Source organism: Condylostylus longicornis, unplaced genomic scaffold (genome assembly GCF_029603195.1).
Source record: "Condylostylus longicornis isolate FDR11 unplaced genomic scaffold, ASM2960319v2 ptg000015l, whole genome shotgun sequence".
Lineage (NCBI taxonomy): Eukaryota > Metazoa > Arthropoda > Insecta > Diptera > Dolichopodidae > Condylostylus > Condylostylus longicornis.
In genome coordinates, this window is record NW_026577984.1 from 863,251 (window position 1) to 890,455 (window position 27,205).

Sequence of the window (27,205 nt, forward strand, 5' to 3'; positions counted from 1 at the left end):
TATTTCACAAAATTTAATTATTATTTATAAGCATACTATTCGAAATTAGAAAAATATTCGAAAATTAAACGTTCCGTCTTAAGATATTTTATGAATAATTTCAGCTAAAGCTTCGACTAATACATCGTATGTTATTCATTCCAGCATAAAAGTTACTGATTTAAATTTAAAATAATTTTTTGTTTCACATTAATATATTTTTATTTTATTGAACATGTTTCACTGTTGTTCTACTTTGGAAATGTACTGTCAAATCAATATGCATATAATATACTTACTTGAACTATTGCTTGTTCCAATATAATTTTTGAAAATAATTTAAAAAATATTCATATACGTATATAATATATTTTCTATTTTTTCATATTTTCTACATTTTATACATATATACTCAAGCTTTTAAGGAAGAAATTTTGAAAATAATTTTTCAGAATTATTATTGAAACGTTAAAATATCAAGGGACATAATTTATAGAGTTTTATGTGTGTATATATATATTAAGTATATATATATATATATATATAAAAAAATTTGGTATACTTACTTACTATAAGAATAAAATCCACAGAGACAGAATATTTCCTTATCGTTAGAAAATGATTTCCATCAATGAAAACTAAAAGAATTTTTATATAAAAAGGTGAATTATCAATAAATTACTTTACGTGTCTTAAAAAATTGAAAACAAAAAGCTTTTTAGATTCCCTTTAATGGAAAAGTAGTACATATATAGAACATTTCTTATCATAATATAAAATTATGAATATGGATTTTAAAAACGTGAGTTTGTCTTTTTTTTAAGGGAATTGATATATGATGGCAAAATAATTTTATAACCAGAAATAAGTAAGTAATAATTACATAAAATAATTATTTAGAAATGGTAATATTATTTAGAGCACGAAAATTTTGAAAATTTTTAAAAATTTTAAGATATTTTCGTAAATTTTCTATATATTTTCAAATTAATATCAATTTATGAAATTCCACAATGCAATTAATTAACTATCAAAACTTTTAAAACAAATACAAAATTAGTTATCACAGATAATTGTAGATTCAATATAACAATTTTTTCAAATCTTAAACGATAACTTCACATTTCTTAATGGGACTTTTGTTAAAATAAGTTAGTCGTTTTTTAAATAACATATACTTAAATGGAAAGCATTAATTTTCGTTTTCTTTTGAAATTCTCTTTGAATTCTTGAACGCACATTATAGAAATTAATAATAATTTCTACTGCCAAAATTATTATTAATTACATAGAACTCAACATGTACGTGTAATACAATTAAATATAACAATAAAAATATTGATTCAAAAGTAAAATTCTCATTAAAAGCAAGGGCTTTAACCGAAAATATTTTTAATTCATCATTTTAATACAATTTAATAACCTGGATTTCCGGAAAGTTTGTAAAAATCTCGAAAGACACAAGTACACAAAAAAATAATAGTGTCCAGTCAAGTTTTCCAATAATTCCAGTCAATAGTTCCATCAATAATTCCATCCAATAAGTCCAGTCAATAATTCCATCCAGTCAAGTTTTTGGTTGTTTAATCACCAAATTTAATTCATAAAGCAAGTCGAAAACAATTAACTTTACTCAATAGTTCTTCTAGTTTAGTACAACTGCCGTAAGTCAATTTTATGTCTCTGAAAAATATTTTTTTTTTAGCCAATGTTAATATGACGTGATAATTGGTTTTTATAATTAATTGCTGACTATATTGCAAGATTATTGTATTAAACATCAATAAGTAATTTTAAATTGTGATGGTCAAAATCAATCATTGTCAAAGCTCGAAAAAATTCGAAAATTTATCAACTTTGACTATTCTTTGCATACTTTTCCATAGAAATTAATCAGAGATCTATCATTTCATTACAAATCTAAAGTTTATTTAATTTCCATTCTTTAACTTGCCTAATTTGAACTTTGAACAAGTGAACCTAATTTTAAGATCTCATAACACAAAATATATTAAAAAATTCGAAATTCATCAATATTTTTGAATTTGTCATTCATACTTGTCACATCTAATTTATTTTTATTTAACAAAAATTATTTAAATTTATAGTAAAATATTAAAACAACACGGTTATATACATATATTAATTGTAAACTGTATGTTAATTAAATTTCCCTGTAAAATAAACATAAATTAATTACAACAAAAAAAAAAATTAAATATGGTACATAAAATATAATTACATGGGCGAATTTATTAATGCATAAAGTGTGTCTTTAAATATTATTGATGAAAATTAATAAATTTTAATTTTTGATTTATATTCTGTCATAAAGCATATTTTGAAATTCATATAAATTTACATATTAATATATATATATATATATATATAAGTATATAGAAAATATTTTAAATAATAGTTTTTTTTATGTTTTTGGTTTTTGTATAACAACCATAATTGTCTTAATAATAATTTTACATACAAAAATTTAAATAAATAAACACATTAATTCATTCATGTTATACAACACAAAAATTTCCACAAAATTTTAATGTAATATATTGATATTTTGCTTAATAAGATTTTATTGGCTATTTTCATCAATTATTACTATTTTATTCGAGATTAATTGAATTCTGAAATACGCATATATACGACATGAAAAACTTCCTCATTATATATTTTTATATTGAAATTAAAACATTTTAATTTTTATAATTATTTATTAAAAAAGGTTAATGCATTTAAATTAATTTAGTAATACTTACACATATTCATGAAATATTACGAGTTAACTGCTAGCTTATGTTGGCTTAACTTGAAATTTGGTTATGGCAACAGTCCTTTAACTGAAGGGTCTCGGATTCAAACCCTGATCAGGTCACTATAATAATTATAGTACTTTACATTATGTAGCCTAAAATACAATATTATAAAATAAAGTATTAATGTAAAATTTATTACCCATATATCAATAGAATTCGATATTTCATACTAACAAAAATAAACGATAAATATCAATAACCTTCAATATTTAATATAAGGAAAAAATTGCGGCAAACTGGTTCCCTAGTTAACCAGAAAAACTGATAATGGCTGTTAATCAAGTGGAAGGTCCTAAGATAATTAATAATAAGAAAATAAAAGAAATTAAAAAATATAAAAATTATTAAGCACGTTCAAGATAATTCAAAGATTTTATTATAAAAAAATGCAACATAATTCTATAAGAGCAAATCAAAGAAATTAAAGCTAAATTCAAATTACTGATTTTTTAGTCTTAATTCTCATGATTAGACTGGGAACGTGTTAATACACTAATATCACATAATGTTACTGTTGTTTTTATACACTTTTATTTAAGTATATAAGACTGCAAAAATAATCTGTGATGATAAGCAAACGGAAGCCACGTGGATATTCAATTATTACTGAAAGTACCAGAATTTCAAAATCAAAGTCATTCAAATAATACCCAAAACTAATTTAAAGAAAAAACAAACAACAAACTTAAAACCATAACTCCAAAAATTTTTGTTTACAAAAACACAAATTTTTTTATTAAATCCTATCTTATAATCTTCATTCCAAATTCGAAAAATATTTTTTTTTCCACATTCTATCATTATCCTGTGGCCAAAATTAAAGAAAATCATTTCAACTTGTTTTGCTTTTTCGTATCTATTTAATCAGCTCTATGGTTTATTTTATTTAATTAAATTGAAATAACGAAATCATAAAAAAAAAAAATTTAATTTAATCTTAAAGGAAAAATATTTTTTACACCATTATATAACATAAATTAATTAGCTAATGGCAGGTGAACGAGAAAAAAAAGATGAATGATTTAACCAATAAAACCTACCTTCATGTTTTCTTTTTATTATTTTTACAAACCAAATTACCATATTAGATTTAAATAAGGGGAGAGAAAGCAAAAAAAAAACACACAAATAATTTCGAAAAGCAAATTTATTTAAAGAGATTTAAGGACCACAGTTAATTTTATTGGAAATTTACAATTTGAAATGTAATTGAAAGAAAAATAAATAATTAATTATAAAATTTTTATTCAAAAACAAAAAAACAGGCAATAAGAAATCAGAAAGATAAAAAAAAATCTGAATATATTTCAAATATTTAAATGAACAAAAAAAAAAAATTGATGTCACCCACGTCAGACAAACAAGCGTTCATTACCTACTTCTTTTTTCTCATTGGAATGTAATTATTTTAAATATATTATAGTTATTTTTAAATTTATTTATACGGGCCAGCTTGATGTAGATGATATACATAAAAAAGAAAAAAGTGGAAAATTGAAAAAAAAAAAAAAAAATTCTATAAAAAAAAAAAGTAAAAGCAACGGACTTTGTACATTTTTAAAAATGGTAAGGAAGCATTCTTAAATAATGGCACTCAAAATAATTAAAAGGTTTTCCATAAAAATTACCTTTAATTTAACTGTGTATATCTTCGCTATATCGAAATGTTTAACTGTAACATTATCAATTATTATTTGTCCAGGAAACGGGGGGTTTACTATATAATTCAAGTTTTGTAAAACGATTTTCGTATTTGAATAAAGTTGGGTCAAACCAATGGTTTGTATTGTAGCACTTTTCCCTTCAACAAGTGAAAATTCTGCTTTTAAATACAGTCTATGTATAGCTATCACACTATTAAAATTATTTTCATTCATATACAAAACTATTTCTAGGATTGCATATATTTAGGATGACGCATATATGCAGTCTTTGAAATAAAGCAAAAATTAATATAAAAAGGGGTTAACATAATGCTCGATTTTAAGGGTTAATTGTGTGAGTTAAGAAAAATAATTATATTTTTTAATTTCACGGAATTTACCGTTAGCTTTTTGCGTTTATAAAAATTTGGAAAAGCTTGCGGTTTCGGAAATATAAGGTGTCAAAAATTCAAATTTTACGAATTTCAAGAGGTGATAACTTGAGAGGGGGTGGAGATGGAAAAAAATTTTCTTCTAACAAAATGAACAATTTATTAATATCTAAAAGCTCCTAAAATTTCAAGCTTCTACAGTCTGGGGTCTAGAAGAAAAACGACATCAAAAATTTGGAAAAAAAGAACTTTAAATAACGGTAAATTTGAGCAGCCATTTTGTTTTTCTTAAGTTCAACTATAGTATACCGCGCAAGGGGAAGCAAGCCACTGTCTTTCTGCGTTTGCAAAATTTCAAAAATGCTTATGGTTTCATTGCAACAAATATTTAAAAAAGGCCATTTTTAGGGTTTTGGGGGGGTATAACTTCTAGAGGGGGGGAGATAGGTAAAAATTTTGTTCTACGGAAATAAGTTTCTAGTGAAGATCTATGTACGTATTAAATTTCAGCTTTCTATCTTCAAAGGTGTAGAAGTTTTGTAAACAGACACACGGACAGACGGACGGACGGACGGACGGACAGAGTGAAACTAATAAGCACTTTTTTCAAAAAATTTTTTGGAAAAGTGCTAAAAAATAGTAACGTAGTATGCCAATCAATATGTATACTAGCAGCTTTTCATTTCTGCAAATACGAAAATCGAATTACATAGTAAGGTCCTTGATGTTTGAAGAGTAACTAAAACTAGAGCGCTATTCACAGAGAGAAAATTTTTCTTTAACTTATTTTCTTAGATATTCTTAATAACTATACATTTTTAGTCTTTTCTGTGTGTTGCCATTTTAATATCAAATTTATGTCAAAAATATAAAAAATACGACTTACTCTGAGTTAGAAGTTTTTTAAGATTGTTGAAGATTACAAGTCGCTAATATCGACCTATTCTTTCATTTTGTCTCAAAAATACCAACAATTCTGAAAGAAATTCTACTAGTTATAAAATAACTTTAAAATTATTTAAATTTTGTTATTAAAATGTTTAAATTAATTAAGCTTTCGAATAAATCGCATTTCAGGAAGATCCTACAGAATTATAATTCAATAGTGCCCTCTTGTATTTGAAAATATTAATGAAAATTGTTTTGAAATTTAAGTTTTTAAGGATTAAAAAAAACGTACTTCATTTAATATTTTTATATAATTTAAATACTTAATAAATTTGCTTTTTTAATTATCAAAAATAATAATTACTCCGATATTGTTTAACAATTAAATGAACTTAAAATTATTTTAATATAAAAATATAAAGCCAGAAATTGAAAAAATTCGGCTGCAGAAATTTGATATATGCAAATATAAGTTTTTTCTTTTCTCTATATTAAAAAGCACTTTTTATATATTAAGTGGAAATTATTACAATTATTGCAATTCCGAATTACGTATAACCTATGTACTTATGTTTGGAAAATTCTTTTTTAAAATTGAATTTATTCTTAATAATAATTGATAATTGTACACGAAAAAAGAAGAACAAAAAAAAAAATTAAAAAACCAAATATTGTCATTTCGAGAACAATATATACATACACACGTATAACATATACATGTGCAAATGACATACATAAATTCAATATTTAATTTATTATATTTCAATTAATATTAAAAAATAATTTAAGTTTTTTTAAAATTTTTATAATGAGATTTTTCAATAATGATTCTTCAATATGAATTGGGTTAAATTGAAACTTATTAAAAACAGGAAAAAAAAAATCTTATACAAATTGAAATTAATTTTTTTTTGTGTTTTTTTTTTTAATTATTATATTTACTTTTTTTTTTGGAGATAAAATGCCATACAAATTTAAACAATTATAAAATTATTGTTACCTATCAGAGACCCTCAGTTCAAGAATATATACATATATATTTATATATATAAATATTTATATGTGAAAAACATTTTTGAAAAATTAATTGCTTCAAACATAAATTTTCAATATATTTTTGTTTGTAACATTAACATGTCCTTTAATTAAAGAAATATTTATTAAAATTTTAATAACCAGTGTAAATATTTCAACGTTTGTGAATTCCTTTGAAAGTTGAATGGGCAGGAATTGAATAATCCTAATTTAAGAAAGCATTACCTTACATAATTGCATTTGAAATTTTATTTTGAGAACGAACTAAATGTCGTCTTAAATTGTATTAGTTTAAGCTTCTTTTCAAAAAACCTCGTTAACGAGACCTCTTTTCAAAAAAACTCGCTTGATGCAGTATATTTGAAAATTTTCATATGTACATATGAAAAGATTTTTATGTGTTTTTGAAAATATTTGGAACATGCTGTTACTATAGCCGACAACCACATATTGAATAAATTAAATTCAATATGAATATTTAAATTTTGAAATGAAATTTCAAATTCATTTCATATATTAAGCTTTTTCTTTTTTTTTAAATACCTTATCTTTTTATATAGCACATTTATTGTTTATGCTTGTTAATTTTTTATTTTTACAGAACCATATACCGAATATCGAATAACAGTTAAAGCATTTACAACAAAAAATGAAGGAGAAGGATCAACACCTATTTATCAAAGAACTGATATAAGCGGCCCATCACCACCAATAATATTAAATTTAACATGCCATTCACAGGATGCATTAAGAATACGTTGGAAAAGACCAAATGATTATTATAATACAATCGATTTATATGTAATTAGTTTTCGTCCTGTTGGTACAACTGAATATGAAAATCGTAAAGAGAATGCATCAACTGAACATTTAGAAACAATGGTGAGTAATTAAAAAAAACTTTGCTACAATAAAAAAACTTTAATAATTTTTTGTTATCCTAAAAGTATGCAATTTTTACAAATTCATAAAAACTTATTTATTAGTGCAATTGAAAAATTTTCATTCATAAGATCCATTTTGTATTATTTAGTTACATAATTATTGCTCGTTTTAATTAAATAAATTAAAAATTTAATGAAAAATAAATAGGTAATAAAGAATATTGTGTATTTTTTTAATACAATAATTAAAAGTAAATTTAATTTTCAACGACATAGCAGTAAAGTACTTAAAACTATTTAATTAATTTATTAAAATTCAGTCCACAACTTTGACTTTAAATGAATTCTAAAATATAAAAATGATTGCTTATTTACGAGTTTTGAAAAATCTAATTAAAAAACAATTTAATTTGGAATAGTTTGGAAGGTAGTTCTGTGACTCTAAAAAATTATTCCTTATATAAAAATTATTAACGAATTTCTTTCCAACTAACCTTTTCAACTTCACACAAACTGATTATATCGCATATAATACTCAAAAATATCTAGTAGAGTGTACTTAAAAATAATTTCAACTACACTTTTTGTGCAATCAAATAAATTTAAAACTTTAAAATATTTTACAAAGTTAAAAATACCATAAATATAATTAACAAAAGTTTTTAAATTCTACACTATTAATTTTATTAAAAATTTTATACTTAATAAAATTTTATGCTAATTACCCAACTTTTTCCCATATTTCCTTAGAATTTTTTTTTTTTTTGCAAAAACAAAATTATTATTATAATTATATTACATTTATATATAATTATTAATTAAAGTGAAAAATTATGTTTTCAATTCAATAAAAAAAAAAATTTATTTTTTTATATTAACAAATAAATATTTGTTTTTAACTAACATTAAAAAAAAAGAGAGAGAAAAATAAAAACTAACAATAAAACTGCTTTTTAACCATACGCATATAAATTTTTGAAATCTACAGTTATATATGAATTATTTATGTTTGTTTACTTTTAATAAAATTAAAATCTCATATCGCATATGAGTGTACTCCCACAACATATTTTAACAATTTCTAAGAATTAATGAAGCGAAAAATTGCATTCGCATTTAAAATAAAAAAAAAAGTTTGTTTTTTTAAAAATATAGGAAAAAAACAACTACATAGCTATTTTGCTTCTCTCTACGGTCTTAATATGCGTATGAATTGTGTATATAACTATAATACACATAAAAATATTATGCAACGCTTTGTATTAGAAATTTAAAAAGGAATTTTTCATTTTATATTAGAGTTTGGCTTCCATCTAACATGAAAACAGAAAATCATAATCATATAGGGTATAGTGTGCGTTTATTAGAAAAAAAAATATATTGAATCTATTTATATGAATTTATTATTAGGATTTATGAAATTTTATAAAAATTCTTATAAAATATTGAAGACCAATAAAAATTAATAAAAAAAATAATCAACGAAGTTTCTTTGTATAAATCCTTCGTTTCATTTTCTAAGCATCCAGCAATATTTCCGGAAGAAATGTTTTTCTTAAATAATTAAAATTGTAATTTTTATTTGATTGCTTTTAATTCAAATTCTGTTTGTAAAAAATTAGCTAGTGCTGTTTAATTTGGCTATGTAAATATTTAAATTGTTAAACCAAAAACTTAAACAAATGAGCAATAAGATATTGGTACATTTATTTTTTAAGGTAAAATGGAACCACTTATTTTATTTCGTTTAGAGTACAATCGGTAAAAATTAGGTTCCTTGTCAAAGTTTCTGAAATCACCTAAGATTATCCCATATTCTCATTTATATATACATTATCATTTAATATTTACGTTCATTTATGTTACGAGGGTATAAAAGGTTTGTTACGGCTTGAAAGTGTGTTTCCAAATAATTTTGCCATTGCATTTCCACCATACTTCTTATAGTGAATAAAAGAATCTAAATTTCTAAAAAATCACACTTCTAAATTATGTCCAAGTCCAGTTCATTTGCTGCTCTTAATTTTATTCAAAATTGCTTTACTCATATAACAGTTCCGTCAAGATCAATGTCCCAACTAGACTAACTTAATAACAACGTTGTAGGAATAAACTTTATGAAAACAACTTCAATTTTCTCTTAAAATTTAATCCAAATTTTCAAATTAAATTTACCTACTTAGATTTAAATTACTAAGAAAAAAAAATGTTATACAAAAAATTTTGTTCAAAATTATTTAATATAATAATAAAGTTGATTCTGTTATAAAAATTCGCAATATATGTATATACAAAATTATACACCATAGTATATTAATCTATTCATTTTTATAAATTGACAACAAACGAATTGATGCTCCCATAGGACATAATATTATTTTAATATTACAAAAATGAAAATGGTGTATATAAAAATGTTTTAAATATTGAAAAGCGAACTTGATAGGGAAAATTATATTCCAATCAATTCAAAAGATTTCTCATTTTATATTTTGAATCACACGAATTGTCTTGAAAAATGTGGTAAAATTGGTTTAAAAAACGACATACAAACTTCAGAAAATATGAAAAATCATGTAAAAAATTAAATAATTTAAATTTAATATTGATATAAGATTTCCACAAGATTTTATTTTATTGGAATAACTACTGGAGGGCATCAAAATTTTCTATATTATATAATATAAGTAGTTTAAATAAAAATATAATTAGAAGAAAAAATGCGAATCCATTAAAATAATTAAATAAAAATGCATATGACCAATTTCATATTATGGTAGCTGTAGAATTATATAATTTTTATACACAATCGTACAATAAAATTGCAACTATTTATAGATATACATAATAGATTCATAATTTATATTTGATTTAAACTTTAGCCAACAACTTGCTGTACAGTTTAATTCAAATCTTTTGCATTTATACCATAAAAACTTCAATTATTGTACTTTTACAAGGCATGATTCTTTTACAAAACAAAAAGGCGCCAAAATATTATAATTTAAAAGGACATAAAGGACTTGAATCTTACCTGATTTATTATACTATTTTACATTACATAATTTTTTTTTGTGCAAATACCGTGGTATTATTTGTTCTTTTATATAAAAGCATATTGCATTTTATTATTTAAAAATGCAAAAATATTTTCCTATCCCATAATACCTATACCTACTTTGCAATTTATTTTAATACATATACATATAATGGGGCTCTGGTTTTTAAGGCTTTTATTGTTGTATTCACTATACGAACATTTTTTTTAAAAAATATTTTATTTTATTTTTAAACATTTTCATATAAAATATTCATATTATAATTTCATAATATTTCAGATGATTCTAGAAAATTTAACAACAAATTCCATATATGAAGTAAAAGTATGCGCTGCATCCCGTAGTGTTATGAATCCACGTAAATTGGTTTTTGGCAAATATTCAGAACCAAGAAAGGTAAGCTGTTTATAAATAAAGTGATATCATATATCATGACATTATTTATTATTATTTCTATATTATATACATATATATGTATAAATGTATTTATAATTATACAAAGTAATCCATAAAATTTATTGTATAACAAAAATATTCATAATTAAATTATGGAATATACATGTATTCTCTATTTATAAACTGTAATGTAGGTCTATCGGTATATCATGTTGAAGAACATTTCTGCTAGAAATTATATTCGGTATTAGTGAATGTTAATTTTCACTTATAAAGGAATTATAAATGCGATCTTATTAATATTTTAAATGAAAAAAAAACTTTTCTTAAATTCGAGAAAGAATTTTTTAATTACTTATTAAAGCTGACTTACTTCCCATAATTTCAATTATTTTCATTCACTAATAATGAACAATCCGAGTCAGACTGGTAAAAATAATCTTAATCAATTATATACGGACAGGAACATAAACTGATAAATAATGTATTTTATTGTTTTTCAATACCTTAACAATCTGAGCAGAAAAACTTATTTTTAACATATTTAGCATTAGCTTTTATAGTTATATGGCAATTACTCGAAACTGTCAAGCCATTTCACACAAACTTCAAGGATATGTGTAACCCATAATTGGACACATGACTGCTAAGTCTCATAAACGTAACTCTATTATTTTTTCGAATATTCAAATTTGGCTTTTGGAATTATATAGCAGGTACGCGAAGCATTCCATTAAAATTTTGAAAATATATTTAAAGTTTAATTAGACAAACGTTTACAAAATTTCATATTAATATCTTTATTGATTTTTGAAATATTTAAAATAATGGGTTTTAGTCGTATAGCAGCTTGAATATGTTGATTCGGTTGAATTATAATAGGATCCGCCCCTGGCAGAAAAGAAACAGTATGTGAAATTTTTGTGAAATTTTCTTTATTGTTTTTTGAGTTATCGTGCAATCGGACGGATGTGCGGAAATGTCTAAATCGACATAGAATTTTACTCTGAACAAAAATATATACATATGTCCATATCGCAGACAACTCTTTCAAGAGGTTATAAACTCCGTAGTAAAGTTAAAATATCCTTCACGAAGGTTCTTATATTCTGTACTTCATTAAAAGATTTAAAAGATTATTTTTCAATTAATTAATTGATCTAATAAGAAAACTTTACCGAAATACAGTCTGCCAAATACGAACTATGTATATGCTACTAAACTGGAAAGGATATTATTATATAATAAATCAAATTAAAATATAATAAAATCATTTTCCACCCACATATACATATGCAATATTTTTAGATATAAAAGGATCAAAAATATTTTGAATAAATTTTTTTCTTCACTAAAACTACATACAAAATAACATAAAAATTGAAAGAATATTTGTACATACACATTGTATATAAAATTTGTATTTAAAATTAAAAATAAAAAAAAAAAACAAATTAGTTGAAATGAAATTGAAAATAAGATTTTCCTCTATTTATTTAAATTTATTATCTAATTTGAATGAAATGGTTTTAATATACTATATTGTACCACGTATATTTTAGATTTTCTAAAGTTTAATAAACAAAATTATTATAATTTGAAATTTACCCAAAAAAAAAAGAGCAATAACACCTGACTGAAATTTTAATCTTTAAAATAACGAAAAATTCAATTAAATTTTATTTCAAAATTCATTTTAAATTTTAATAAAAATAAAATTAGAACTTCAACTGTTATTATTTTCATTATGTTAAAAAAATGAATATAGAAATTATATTTTTATATTTCTTTCTTTGTTCTTTAACAAAGGAAAACTAAGCAAAAATCATAAGAATAAAATATCAAGCCTCACATATCTAAGAAACCGCATTCAATATTGTCAGATAAAAGAAAATTTATAAAAAAAAAATTTAATTTATTTTATTTGAAAAATTTATTCGATTAAAAAATTCAAATACAATTTAAAATTTTAATTTTCAAATTTAATAATAATGAAGTGCACTTGCTTACCCTCTCCATTTGAATAAATAGAAATCAGCACATCCAATTAAAGGTGATCCAATTAAAGTGAACAAAAGTTGACGCAAACATAATAAATTTTCGTTCAAACAACAAAATTTTTCTTTGCATTAAATAAAATTTGGCTCAAATTATTATAACAAGCGCGAAATTTTTAGTTGAGCAAGCAAATATTTTAATATTTAATTCAGAACCTTATATTATACTTGCAATCTTAAGAAATTTGAAAAGTTCTAGGTTTTAAATAGTAAATTAATTATAAGTTACTCTGACCGATATTGTTGGTCTTATAAATTGTAATTGATAGTTATATTAACAATTACATTATGTCACATGAAATGCAAATATTTTTCTAGCCAGAGACTTTTCATAAATATTGATTTTCTGAAATATTTCTACAATTTGAAATAAAAAACATTTAATTAAAAATTAAACAAACCCCTTTCGGTCTATTAATAAACAAATACATACTTCTTTATCGTAGTAAAAGAAACTTTAAATTTGTAATTTAACAATTATTTCACATTTTTAAAGCAGATCAAGTTAAACATTCGGAATTCAACGTCTATCAGCTTAAACAAAAAAAAAATTGTTTTTACCTAATTAATAATTTAGGATCAAAAAATTTAATCCATTTTATCGGTTTTTTTTTCGGAACTACACGCACAAGCTTAGTGAATAGCTTACCAAGAACATTTCGTTCAAAAAGTATTAAAGCTGTAGAATTAAAACATATTTTCCACATACTAACAGGCTCGGTTCTGCCTTATTTAGCGCCTTACATATTTTTTAAAAAGTGTATTTCCTCCTCCATCCATTGTGAATTGGGCATGATAAATTACTTTCATGTAACTTTACCATGCTGAATGCCTAATTAAAACCTGGAATTAAAACGTTAAGCTTTTAGTTTTGAAATTTTTGCATATAAGTACATGTTATAAAATTAATTTCGCTGTAAATTACAAACACAAAATAGATTTCATATAAATAATTTTTAGAAAATGCATAATAGAAAAAATTGAAAAACTCTCTTTTTTTGAAATTCAGTTGTTTTTTTTGTGTTTTTAAATGCGCCCCGGTTTTCCAGCGCCCATTGCAAATGCTCACTTTGCATATATGGTAGATCCCGCACTGCATACTAACAATCTCAATAATAATAATATTCTAAAATGAAATATGAAAACTCTTTTCATAATTCTTGATAACTATATTGCAATTCTTTTAATAATAATCATCATTTTGTTCTATATATAAGTGGTATTGCTCCTGTACACATTATATACAAAAGCTATAAGAATTTTATATATAAAGATTCCACAAATGTTATATGCATGAATTCAATTTTATTTTATCTAAAATATAAAATTTAAAAAATAAAATATAATTAATTTTTATGGGAAAAAAATTAATAAAAAACACAAGAACGAAGTTTTCTTGCTCTTCCTCTTTTTTATGTTTTATATATAAAGTTTTTGTTTTCTCATTTTGCATCTAAAATGATACTGACACAATTTAATTTACATATTTTGTTTTTCTGTTTTTCTTTTTCTTAATATTCCCATTTGTTTATTCATTTTCACAATTGTCAGCAATGAAAATCGATTATTTTTTTAAGAAAAAATTATTTTTTTTTTTCATTTATTTAAAGAGAAAAAAAAATAATATGCAATATTATTCAGAAACAGATGTAGGACTCCAAACATATGGTTTACTATGCATGGGAATGTTAACAAAATTATTTTTTATTGCAATTTCCAATTTTATTATTTTTTACCTTTGTGATAAAACTTTTCTTGTGCTGTTTTTTGTTTTTTGTTTTGGTTTAAATTGATATTGGCTTCAATATTATATCCAATTAAAATTAATAGAGCATTTTATATTATCTTAAACGTTCATGTTTTTGATATTTATTTATTTCAATAGTTTGTCCACTACATATTGATTCCCTATAGATATTTTTATATAGCATTAAATAAGTATATAATAAAATATTTATATATAGCAGTATATTAGTGAATTATATTAAATTAATAATTTTAATATAAAACGAATAATAATGACAAACAAATTAAATATAGCTTCAAGTAGACATTTTATATAGACATTCATTTTAATTGATTTTAATTCATCACAATAAGACGAATGTCCCAAATTACAGAACTGAGATTTTAACATTATTTTTCATTATTAAAGTGAAAAATAGATTAATAAAAGCAAAAACATCTTGTTCCCAATCTAAGAATTTAAAACGAGATGTGATTTATAAAAATCCTAATAGAACTAGAAACCAGTTCGATTAGAGTTTCAAGCAAATATTCTTGTTCCTGTTGCGAGCCAATTTTTATAACTTAACATTAAAATTTGAAGTATTTTAAATAATATCCTTTCTATTGTAGTAAAATCAGCAAACCTTGTAAAATTAAATGACAATAATTTTTAAGCAATAGTTAAGTGGAGATGCAAAACATAACGAAGAGACTTTTTGACCTGGTCTTTTTGATGCACCCTTACTCATAATGCTTAAAGTAACTTAAAAGGTGTTAACAGGAAAAAACTCGAATGCTAATTTTGTTTTAAAAGTGGATATTGAATTGAAAATAATCACAGTACGTGCGCATAAAAAATACCATACCCCTTCTTCTGCAATAATTTGTTTTTAGACTTTCCTTAAATATCATACATAAAACACATAGCACGAGTTATACATAGCAATTTTAATAATTAAATTTATGACATAAAACATTCAATAAGCTTTTAATTGACATAAACATTAAACATTCTTAAAATATTATGGTTTGGTTAAAATTAAATTTGAAATTCAATTTAATCAAAAAATATTTGTAAGTTCTAAATTTGACCATAAAAAATATTTTAACATCAAAATGATTCTTAAACATTTTTTTAAATTTTCCACTAGAATTTTGTTAACTAAATTAAAATTCGTAAACTCTGCCGAACAATACCTTTAAAAGAGAAACAAAGAAATAAACAAAAAAAAAATTTTTTTATGAATGAAATAGCAAAAAAAAAAAGGCAAAAATTAGAAGAAAGCAACGTAAAAAACTAATTTTGCATATTCTTTTTGGACCTTTCCTAAATGATATGCATGTAAGGTAGTATATACAACTAAAATTGTATAAGTGCAGAATACCAAAACTAAATTGGAATATGAATTTGAAGAAATCAACATTCTATAGAGAATTTTCATTAAAAAAAAAATTTTATTCTTTTTCATATATATATGTGTACATAATACTCGTATATATGTATGCATAAATAATTTGAAATTTTATATGACATGGGAATATCCTTTTTCATTTATTATATTCGCTTTTCGTATATTATGTATGTACATAATATTTTTTTTTTTTAAACTGATATTTCCACTCAAATTTGTACTTGAAAAAATAACAAAGCGCTTAAACATACAAAACAAACAAAAAAACAAATAATAAAACAAACAAAGAACAAACCTAACTCCCAATTGAGATTATCTCATTTAGAAAAACAAAAAAAAAGCAAAACGGGGAAAAAAATTATATAATTTCATATATGAAACGATTATATAATTTCTGATATATAATGTATATATGTACATAAATATACATATATATGTAAATAATGTATTATGTCCTTAATGTATAAATATATATGAAAATGCAGATATATAACATAAATATCCTTTTATATACATCATATTATATTATAATATTAACCTATTTGTATTTATTTTTTATATATATTTTAATATTTTTTTTCCTCGCTTATATATAAATACTATATATATAATGTATGCACATACTTCTATATAACATGTACATATACAATATGTCTAATTTTTTCGGTTATTTTTTTTTTTTTTCTTTTCATTTTTTTAGATCCTTTTGCATCCAAATTGTGAAAAAATTCAACCCTTGTTACGGCAATCACATAGTGATTACAATTTAGCTGTATTAGTTGGTATTGTATTCAGTTGTTTTGGGATCGTTCTGATTGTGATGGCATTTTTCTTATGGAGGTAAGTTTTTATTTCATATAACAAATATAATTTTAATATTGTATGTATATATGTACATATAATATATTTATATATTAATAATGCAAACATTTATATCCTTTTACAAATACATAATATATATGTGAAAAATAATCATAATAATAATAATAATAACAATGATAATAATAAAAAATAATAGCATTGTCATGGAAATTATTCTGGATTTTCTTTTTTTTTTCTTTTTTTTTTCTTCTTTTTTTTTATTATTGTACACCCTATCTTGTGTTTACTATAATAATATTTATTTGTTTATTGTTTTCGTACTTTTTTTTTTCTTGTTTTTATATATTTATTTTTTTTTTCTCGCAATTTTTTTCATATTATTATTCAAGGATTTAATTCCGAATTAAATTGTAGGATAATACAACTGTGAAAATGTTTAGGGAATTTCTTGAATTCTATGTTATAATAATTTTGTTTTATTTTTTTTTTCTATATTTTTATTTTACATCAAAAGATCTACAATAATTATATATATGTATATTTACATAAGTAGGTATTATTGAGAATATTTTGGGGTTATTAAAGATAGGCGTGCATTTGTTTTCTGAAATTTTGTTTGAACTCATTTTTTTTTCTACTCTGTTTTTATTTCCTAATAATATTTAGATTTGTAAAATTAAGAAGAATAAAAAGAAAAAATATAATATCTATAAAGAAATATGTATTCATATTGTATGTGTAGGTAAATATTTTTCTAAGCAAGCACACATATACATAAAATTAATTGATAATACAATTAAAGAAAATCTAAGAAAGATTAAAATAATTTGGGATTTAATGATATTTTTTTTTTGGTACAATTAAAAGAATATTACCAAAAGATATTAATTTCAATTTAAAAAAAAGCAAGCAAAAAAATTATAATAATAAAAGGAAGAATAAAATAAATTTATTTTAATTGAAAAATCTTAAGAATTACAGAAAAAATAATAATAATTAAATTAGCTTTATAGATATGATAACTATTATACAACAATAATAACAAAATAATGTGGGAGTGTAATATTCAATTAAAATTATTTTATACTTATAGTTAAGAGCAATTCTGTAATTGTACAAACAGAAATAGAAAAATATAGAAAATTAATATTGCTACATTTAAATTTTTGTTTTAGAATATAATTTATATGATATTATAAAAATAATTTTCTTTATTTCAAAAATTAGAACTGTTGATTTGAAAATATTTGATTTTATTCTAAAAAACAAAACAGTATAATTAAATTTACTTTAAATTGTCTTAATTAATTATTAAATTTTTTAAAGAAGAATATAAATTTTCTTTTTAAAATTTAATTTAAGCGAAAATCTAAAAGAGGCAAGAATTTAGGAGTATATTTAAGTAAAAAAAACCAATTTATTATTTAAGATTAATTAATTTAAATTTAAAATGCATATTTAAATCTTTTTAAAATGGTTTTCTGCAAGATATTTTTCAATAACATTGAATAAAATCATGAATTCAATAAAAAAAAATTCACCAATTAACTATGTATTTTCATAGTATCTAATCTTAATTTATTCCTAAATATAGAATATCTAAAAAATTAATTAGTTTAGAAAATAACAACAAAAAAAATAATTGAATTTTAAAGTATGTATTTTTTTTTTATAAATAAAAATTCACAAAATAAAATTTAAATTTTTATTATTAAATTTTAATATTATTTTATCGATAATTGAAGTGTTTTGTTGGCCATTTTGAATAAATATAAATGTTATAATATCACACACTTCTATAAATGCACAAAAAAAAAATTACAATAATAACAAAATTTAAATAAAATTTCCATATCATTATATACAATGTAGGTCATCATGCTAAACAAATTTAATTTTAATTTTAAAATATTTTGCAAGGTTATTTTATTAATGTTATTATATTGAAAGTAAATAATTTAATTTATAGCCCAGTAAAAATTATTCTTACGATATGCGTACAAATATATCTGTTTATCATTGTTGTATAAAGGATAATAGTCTTTTTATATTAAAATTTAAAATTCAATTTCAGAATATTGTGGATAATTATTATGATAATAGTAAATATAATATTATTATCATGACCATATATGAATATACTCGTAATATTAAAAATTCTATTTGTATAAAATTCTTTTAATAACAAAAAATATTCAATAAAATTTATATAATATAATTTTATTCACTTAGCTCTATTAATTAGGTAAATCTATGACATTACGAAAATATCGAAATTCGTTTAAATTATGTATAAAATTTAAAATTTGATGATTCGCATCCATTTATGAAGCTGAAACTTTTCATATACTGATTTAATATATTAATTTTTCATCAGTTGAGTAATTTTGAAAAATAGGTGCATGATTCACTGACTTAAAATGCATTTTGTAATAAATTGATAATCTTAAAAAACTGAGTGGACAAAACAGGCAATTAATCTGCTAGTAAACAGCCAAAATAGGGTATATATTATCTTATCTTTAAGAATTCACAAATTTATTTTAATTAAATGTAATCATTTACACGAATATTATACACAAATATGATAATATTTTAAAGACAACTGGAGGAATTTAGGCTTTTCTAAATCCCTAATTACGAAATTGTAATTCTAAAAATTTTAATTGATCTAATTTTTCTCAATCAAAATGTAGTAACGATTTATGTATTTCCAAGTTGTATAAACTACGAAAAATAAAACTGGTCGGTTTTATGTTTAATGAACAAATTCTTTATTACAACTGACTTATGTTTTCAATTAATAATTACTAATTCAAAATTATCGTATGATAAATTTTAGTATGTATAAATATGTGTGCACATACGTACATGTTGTGTATGTATGTACAAGTAATTTAAATTTGGTTTAATAATTGTTGTACTTATTTATAAAAAAAAAACATTTTCAATAACAAATTGTTAGAAGCTACCTAGCGGTAAAACAAAATTTTATGATGCTGTACTTTAACAAAATAAAAATTTTAAGTTCTTGTAAATTTTAGTACAGGAGCTATATTCAAAAATCGATATTTAAGTTTTAAAGTTTAAATTCAAAATTCAACTACAGAATAAGGTAAAAAATTTTAAAGTACGAATTTTATAAATTGGAGTTAAGTTGTAATTATCAAAATTCGAAATGACAATGAGAATTTTACCATAACGCCACCCCAAAAAAAGGTTAATATATATGTTGAACTTAGAATGATGTTTATGACTGATTATCGAGTTCAAATTTTTCTGGTAATGGACAAACCCTAGTGATAGCGCGATTAAAAATGCCGTTTTTGGTTTTAACAGCGATAGCTCGAATGCAACCATCCTTGCCTGGGAAAACTTCGATTACTCTTCCTAAACACCAGCTTTTTGGAGGTAAATTTTCTTCGATAAGTAAAACCATGCTGTTTATTTTAATATTGGCATGTTGTTTTCTCCATTTTGAGCGTTGTTGTAATAAATGTAAGTATTCTAAATGCCACCGGGACCAAAGGTTTTGATAAATTTTAGTTATACGTTGCCACCTAGTGAGTAAATTTTCATGTTTGAAAAATTCTTGATTGTCGTTTAAAAAAAGTGGTTCTGAAATGTTTACAGTGGTCCACCAATCAAAAAATGAGAAGGAGTTAGCACGTTTAGATCATTTGGATCGTCTGAAAGTGCGGTTAAAGGCCTCGAATTTACTAAGCTTTCGATTTGAATTAATAAAGTTTCTAGCTCCTCATATGTTAGTGGTTTAGTTCCAATGACTTTATTTAATTTGTCCTTTACCATTTTCACTGAACTTTCCCACATACCGCCAAAATGTGGGGATCGGGCCGGTATAAATTTCCATTTAATAGATTCTGTTGAACAATATTTGTTAATTTCATCTTTAGTTTTTTGTAATTCGAATAAATTTTTCAACTCTTTAAGTTTGTTATTAGATCCAATAAAGTTTGTTGCATTATCCGATAAAATTGTTGCAGGTTTACCTCTTCGTGATATAAAACGTTTTAGACACGCCAAAAATGCTTCTGTTGACAAGTTGGAGACAACTTCTAAATGAATCGCTTTGGTTGAAAAACATACAAACAAACAACCATATGCTTTTACAGGGGCTCGGCCTCTTACAAGTTGTGTTATCCAAAAAGGACCAAAAAAGTCTACGCCTGTATGGAGAAATGCTCGAAAAAGATGAACTCGTTCGCTGGGAAGATCACCCATAAGTTGTTCTATAGTGCGAGGTCGATAACGAAAACATTTGACGCAGCTGAATACGATGTTCTTCGCCAAACTCTTTCCCCCAAGTGGCCAAAATCTTGTGCGGATGATTGAGAGAAGAGTTTGTGCTCCAACATGGAAATTTTTGATATGCTGGTACTCAAGTAATGCTTTTGTGATTTGATTTTTAGGAAGAATCATTTGATGTTTTTGATCAAAATTAAGTGATGAATTTTTTAAGCGTCCACCTACACGAATTATTCCACTTTTATCGATAAATGGTGATAAGCTTTTTAACTGACTGTTAACTGGAAGTTGTGAACCCTTTTTTAGTAAATCATATTCTATAAGGAAATTTTGTTGCGAAAGTTTAACAATAAGGAGTAAGGCGTCTTCAAGTTCTTCCGCTGAAGGTGACTTTGCTTTTTCAAGTTGTATATACTTATTAGAAGTCTTTGGTTTCGTAATTCTACTTTTCATTATTCTTACAAATCTCAGTACATATACGAAGGCATGTTGTAATCTACGAAAGGAATTTAAAAATATAAGATTAGTAAAAATATTCGTAACGGATTTTGACGTTAGAAAAACTTCAACAGCTTGTTCTGGTAAGTCTTCGAAATTTGTTGGGATGTACTTATTTTCCACTGATGGTTTGTACAAAAATGAGGGTCCGTTAAACCAAATTTCAGATTTTAACAACTTCGATGTAGTTGAACCTCTAGAAACCAAATCTGCAGGGTTTTCAGAGCTAGGCACATAGTTCCATAAATATCCAGTAGAAAGTTCTTTAATTTTTGCTGTACGGTTTGAAATGTAGCGATTAAAGTTTGTAGATTTTGCATTCAACCACCCCAAAACAGTGGTGGAGTCTATCCAACAAACTATTTTCGCAAATTTGAAGTTTAGAATCGTAGTGATGCGATTAACTAATTCGGCCATTATTAGTGCTCCATTTAGTTCAATTCGATTGATGGTGAGTTTTTTAATAGGGACAACTCGTAATTTTGCCGTGAGCAAATTTACAGAAATTTCATTTGAATCATTTACATTTTTAATATAAATGCAACAACCGTATGCAGATGCGCTACCGTCCGAAAATGCATGAAGCTCTAATATTTTTGTTTGACATATAATAAAGCGTGGAATTGAAATTTTATTAATATTTTTTAAATCTTGGAAGAAATGATTCCATTCGTGGACTAGGTTTTGTGGTAAAGATTCATCCCAATCGACCTTTAATTGCCACAAGGTTTGCATAAATATTTTAGCTTTCACTATTATGGGGTTTAGGAGCCCAAGTGGATCAAATAGTTTTGCGATGGATGATAAAATTGTTCTCTTCGTTGTTTTTAGTGATTTTAAATTGTTTGAAAATGAAAAGTGAAACATGTCTTCATCTGGTTGCCAAATAAGTCCCAAAGTTTTTACAACATCTTTGTCATCAATATTTAGAAATTTTTCTTTTTTTTCTTGAGGTATTGTGTTTAATATTTCGTTATTGTTTGCGCACCATTTATGTAGTGAAAAACCACCACTTGACAATATTTCTTCGACTTCATATCTAATTTTAATTGCTTCTTCTAAATTCTCACTACCACAAATTAAATCATCATAATAAAAATTTTCTTTAACTACACCTGATCCTAAAGGGAATTTACTTGTTTCTTCATCGGCTATTTGATATAAAGCTCGACAGGCCAAAAATGAAGCAGGTGTTGTGCCGTAAGTTACTGTTCTTAGGCGAAAAATTTTTAAATCGTGTTTTGGACTTTCCCTCCATACAATGTGTTGGAAATTAGTATCACTTTCTTTAACTTCAACTTGGCGGTACATTTTCATAATATCTGATGTTATGGCATATTTGTAAGACCTAAAACGAACTAATTGAGTAAATAAATCATTTTGAATAACAGGACCATTTGCTAAAATTTCATTTAATGAACGATAATTTTTAGTTTTTGCAGAGCCATTAAAAACAACTCTTAATTTTGTGGTGCTACTTGTCGGTCGTAAAACACAGTGATGGGGAAGAAAGTAATTGTGTTTGCTTAATTTATCATGAGGTATATATTCCATGTGATTTAAATCAATATATTCGCGCATGAAATCGATATATTTAGATTTGATTTCTGGAAATTTTTGCAGCCTGGTTTCTAATTTAAAAAATTGCCATTTTGCATTTTCGTAGGAGTCTGAGAGTGTACATGGATTTTCTAGAAAAGGCAAACGAACAGCAATTTTCCCATTTGGTAATCTTGTAAAATTTTCCATAAAATGTTTTTCACAGTCGAAATTTACGTCGCTGTCAAAATCCACCTTTTCAAAAGATTCCATTTCGAAGAAACGTTTTAAAAGTTTTTCCAAATTACTCTCTTCAGAAATAACTTTGTTTATTTCTGTGTGTGAACATATATTTAAAGACAAATTGCGAAATACTGGTTCATTTGAATAATTACCAGCAACAATCCAACCAAGCTGTGTTTTATGCATTGTTGGCAAGTTATTTCCCAATTGAATTTGACCAATAGAAAGCAGATTAAAAAATAAAGATGCACCAATTAAAATGTCTATTCTCTGAGGGATATTAAACTGAGGATCAGCAAGTTTGATATTTTTTGGTATATTCCAATTCGATATGTTTATAAATTTTTCTGGTTGAGCAACGGTTATATTGTTCAGTACAAATGTTTCGATTTGCTCTTCAAACTCATTTACACAAGATTTAAGCGAGACCTTTACTTTTGATTTTATTTGTCGACTAATTGAAGAGATACCATTCACTGTAATGGATGTCGCTTGTTTTTTTAAACCCAAAAACGTTGCTATATGATTCGAAATAAAATGAATTTGAGACCCAGAATCAAGTAGTGCTCGAAAAATATGAAAAATGTTATTTTTATCCTTGATTTTTACGAGTGAGGTGGCTAAAAGAACTTGAGTAGTTAACGTTGAATTATTGGTTGGTAAATTAACATTTGGCTTGCGTATAGAATTAGAAACATCATTCTTTTCTAAGTTTAGTGGAATTATAGAAGACTGTAAACTTGATGAATTGAGTAATTTCGCTGGATTTTCGCAATGAGTATTTTTTAAATACGAATATGCATTTTGATTTTCAATTGTTGAAAATAATGTTGTTAAATTTTTTAATTCGTGATTATTTGTATTTGCGTTTTTATTATCGGAACTTTGTTGAATTTGAGATGTATTTGAATTGGCTAAAGAAACATGTGAATTTTCGACATCGGGTCTGTTAATATGTAACAATGAATGGTGTTTAGAGTAGCATTGACGACATCGCCCAGCGTTACAATCACTAACTTTATGATTGGACTTTAAACAGTTAATACAAAGACTTAATCGCTTTGCCTCGTTAAATCGCTGAGTAGCACTTAATTTCAGAAAATTTGGACAAGTTTGTATGAAATGTTCTACACTAGAACAAAGACGACATGCTTTGCTAGATGTAATAAAATTAGGTGTATCTTTTATGTTTGCGATGTTTTGTTTGTTGGTTGCAGTCAAAATTGTTTTGTTCAAATTACTAGCAGTTCTTTTAAAATTGAATGACGTACCTGCAATCTTTGAAAAGTTTTTAGAAGACACTGATTCAGAAGCTTTTTCGATTTCTGCGACATTTTCAATTAGTTGACACCTCCTTTCTAAAAATAAACACATATCTTCCCAAGAGGGTAATTTATTAGGAGATAGAGATTCTTCCCATTTAGCAACAGTTGTAGAGTCGACCTTTGTAAGTAAATGATACATTAAAATTCCATTTGCTATGTCTTCCTTGGTACCAAGAGCCTTTAATGTCTCTATGTGGGAATTGAAGATATCCAACAATTCACGAAGTGTTACTGATTGTGAATGTTGTCCTGCTCCAACACTACTTACTTTAAATATTTGTCGAATATGATCCTGAAAGAGCAAACGTTTGTTATCAAATCTTTCTTTCAATTTTTTGAGAGCAATATAATAATTTTCTTCGTTAAAATCAAGACCATCTATAACCTTCGCTGCTTTTTCGATTACACAATTTTTGAGATGTTGGTATTTTTCAATTACGCTTAAGTCGGCATCATCATCTACAAGAGTTTTAAACATTGCAAAAAATTTAGGCCAGTCGGAATATTTTCCAGTAAACTTAGTTAATTCCAGTCTTGGTAACTTTGAATTTTTACCAATTCTAGATGTGTTGAGAAAGGTGTTCTCAGGCGGAACGATGCTAATATCAGGTTCATTAGACTTTTTTATTCTTTTAATTAATTTCAAAATTTCAGATTTTAAACTTAAATGATTTTCCGTAAAAACTTCTCTGACATCGTCTTCAGTTTCGTCCAAGCCTTCTATATCAGTTTGAAGCGAGTCGAACTTTAAAAATAGGCCTTCCAAAAAATGTAATCTGGGTTCCAGATCTTCTACAGTAGCAGTAGACATATCAATTTTTTCAATCAATTTTTTGCAAGAGTTTTGTGTTCTAATTAAAGCACCTCTTTTGTATCTTAAGGATTTTAGTTCTTCAGCCATAATTTGTTTATAATGAATTTTGTATATAAAAATTCAAAATATTTTACCTTAGTATTGTAGTTATTTACCAACCAATATTTTGATATAAATTCTAAAATGATAAATTAAAATTGTAATTAATTTGAATTTTAAAGTTCTCTAATTGTAGGTGTGAAATAGCACGTGTTTCGTGATCCCAAAATGGGAGTCCAAATTGAAATTTCCGGTTGAAATTTTCTACATTAAAGCTAAAACTTTAAATGATTTAATTCTTGTAAATCAAGTAGGAGTACTAGAGTAATGATGTATTAATGTTCTAAGGTTCTGTAGCAACTTTCCAAATTCGCATGTAATAATGTAGTTGCTTCTTTGTATTGAACGTGTTCCTGCCACGGGCGCCAATTTTTTTATGGAGGAATTTAGGCTTTTCTAAATCCCTAATTACGAAATTGTAATTCTAAAAATTTTAATTGATCTAATTTTTCTCAATCAAAATGTAGTAACGATTTATGTATTTCCAAGTTGTATAAACTACGAAAAATAAAACTGGTCGGTTTTATGTTTAATGAACAAATGCTTTATTACAACTGACTTATGTTTTCAATTAATAATTACTAATTCAAAATTATCGTATGATAAATTTTAGTATGTATAAATATGTGTGCACATACGTACATGTTGTGTATGTATGTACAAGTAATTTAAATTTGGTTTAATAATTGTTGTACTTATTTATAAAAAAAAAACATTTTCAATAACAAATTGTTAGAAGCTACCTAGCGGTAAAACAAAATTTTATGATGCTGTACTTTAACAAAATAAAAATTTTAAGTTCTTGTAAATTTTAGTACAGGAGCTATATTCAAAAATCGATATTTAAGTTTTAAAGTTTAAATTCAAAATTCAACTACAGAATAAGGTAAAAAATTTTAAAGTACGAATTTTATAAATTGGAGTTAAGTTGTAATTATCAAAATTCGAAATGACAATGAGAATTTTACCAACAACAATATGTACGTACATAATATGTGTATACATACACAAAGTGTATCAGTTATGTATAGAACTAAAAATTAATAAAAAGTGGAAGATGCAACAATTGAGTTAGCTTGCACTTCTTATTAAAGCGTTTTTAAATCTCAAATTTGAGAAATGTCAATTTGAATTTTGGGAAATATAGAATATATTTAGAATATTTTAAATTGTGATAGGTTCTTCCATAAACTGTTTTTTTAACTTTTAATCTATCTTTTTCAGAACGCAAACGAGAAGAAAAAAAATTGCGCAAGTAGAAATTTCGTGAAAATTTCTTAAAATCTCAGTTTCTCGTAAAC

General features: G+C 24.2%; 1 protein-coding gene across 3 annotated transcripts in view; it reads left to right on the forward strand.

Annotated features, from left to right (window-relative positions):
- Positions 1–27,205, forward strand: part of LOC129605853 (tyrosine-protein phosphatase 99A) — a 128,823-nt gene that overhangs the window by 62,441 nt on the left and 39,177 nt on the right. For all 3 annotated transcript variants that reach the window (XM_055515829.1, XM_055515831.1, XM_055515830.1), the window contains 3 exons: positions 7,364–7,644; positions 10,985–11,101; positions 16,999–17,138. In XM_055515829.1, coding sequence (XP_055371804.1) covers positions 7,364–7,644; positions 10,985–11,101; positions 16,999–17,138 — 538 coding nt within the window. The remainder of the gene's footprint in view (positions 1–7,363; positions 7,645–10,984; positions 11,102–16,998; positions 17,139–27,205) is intronic.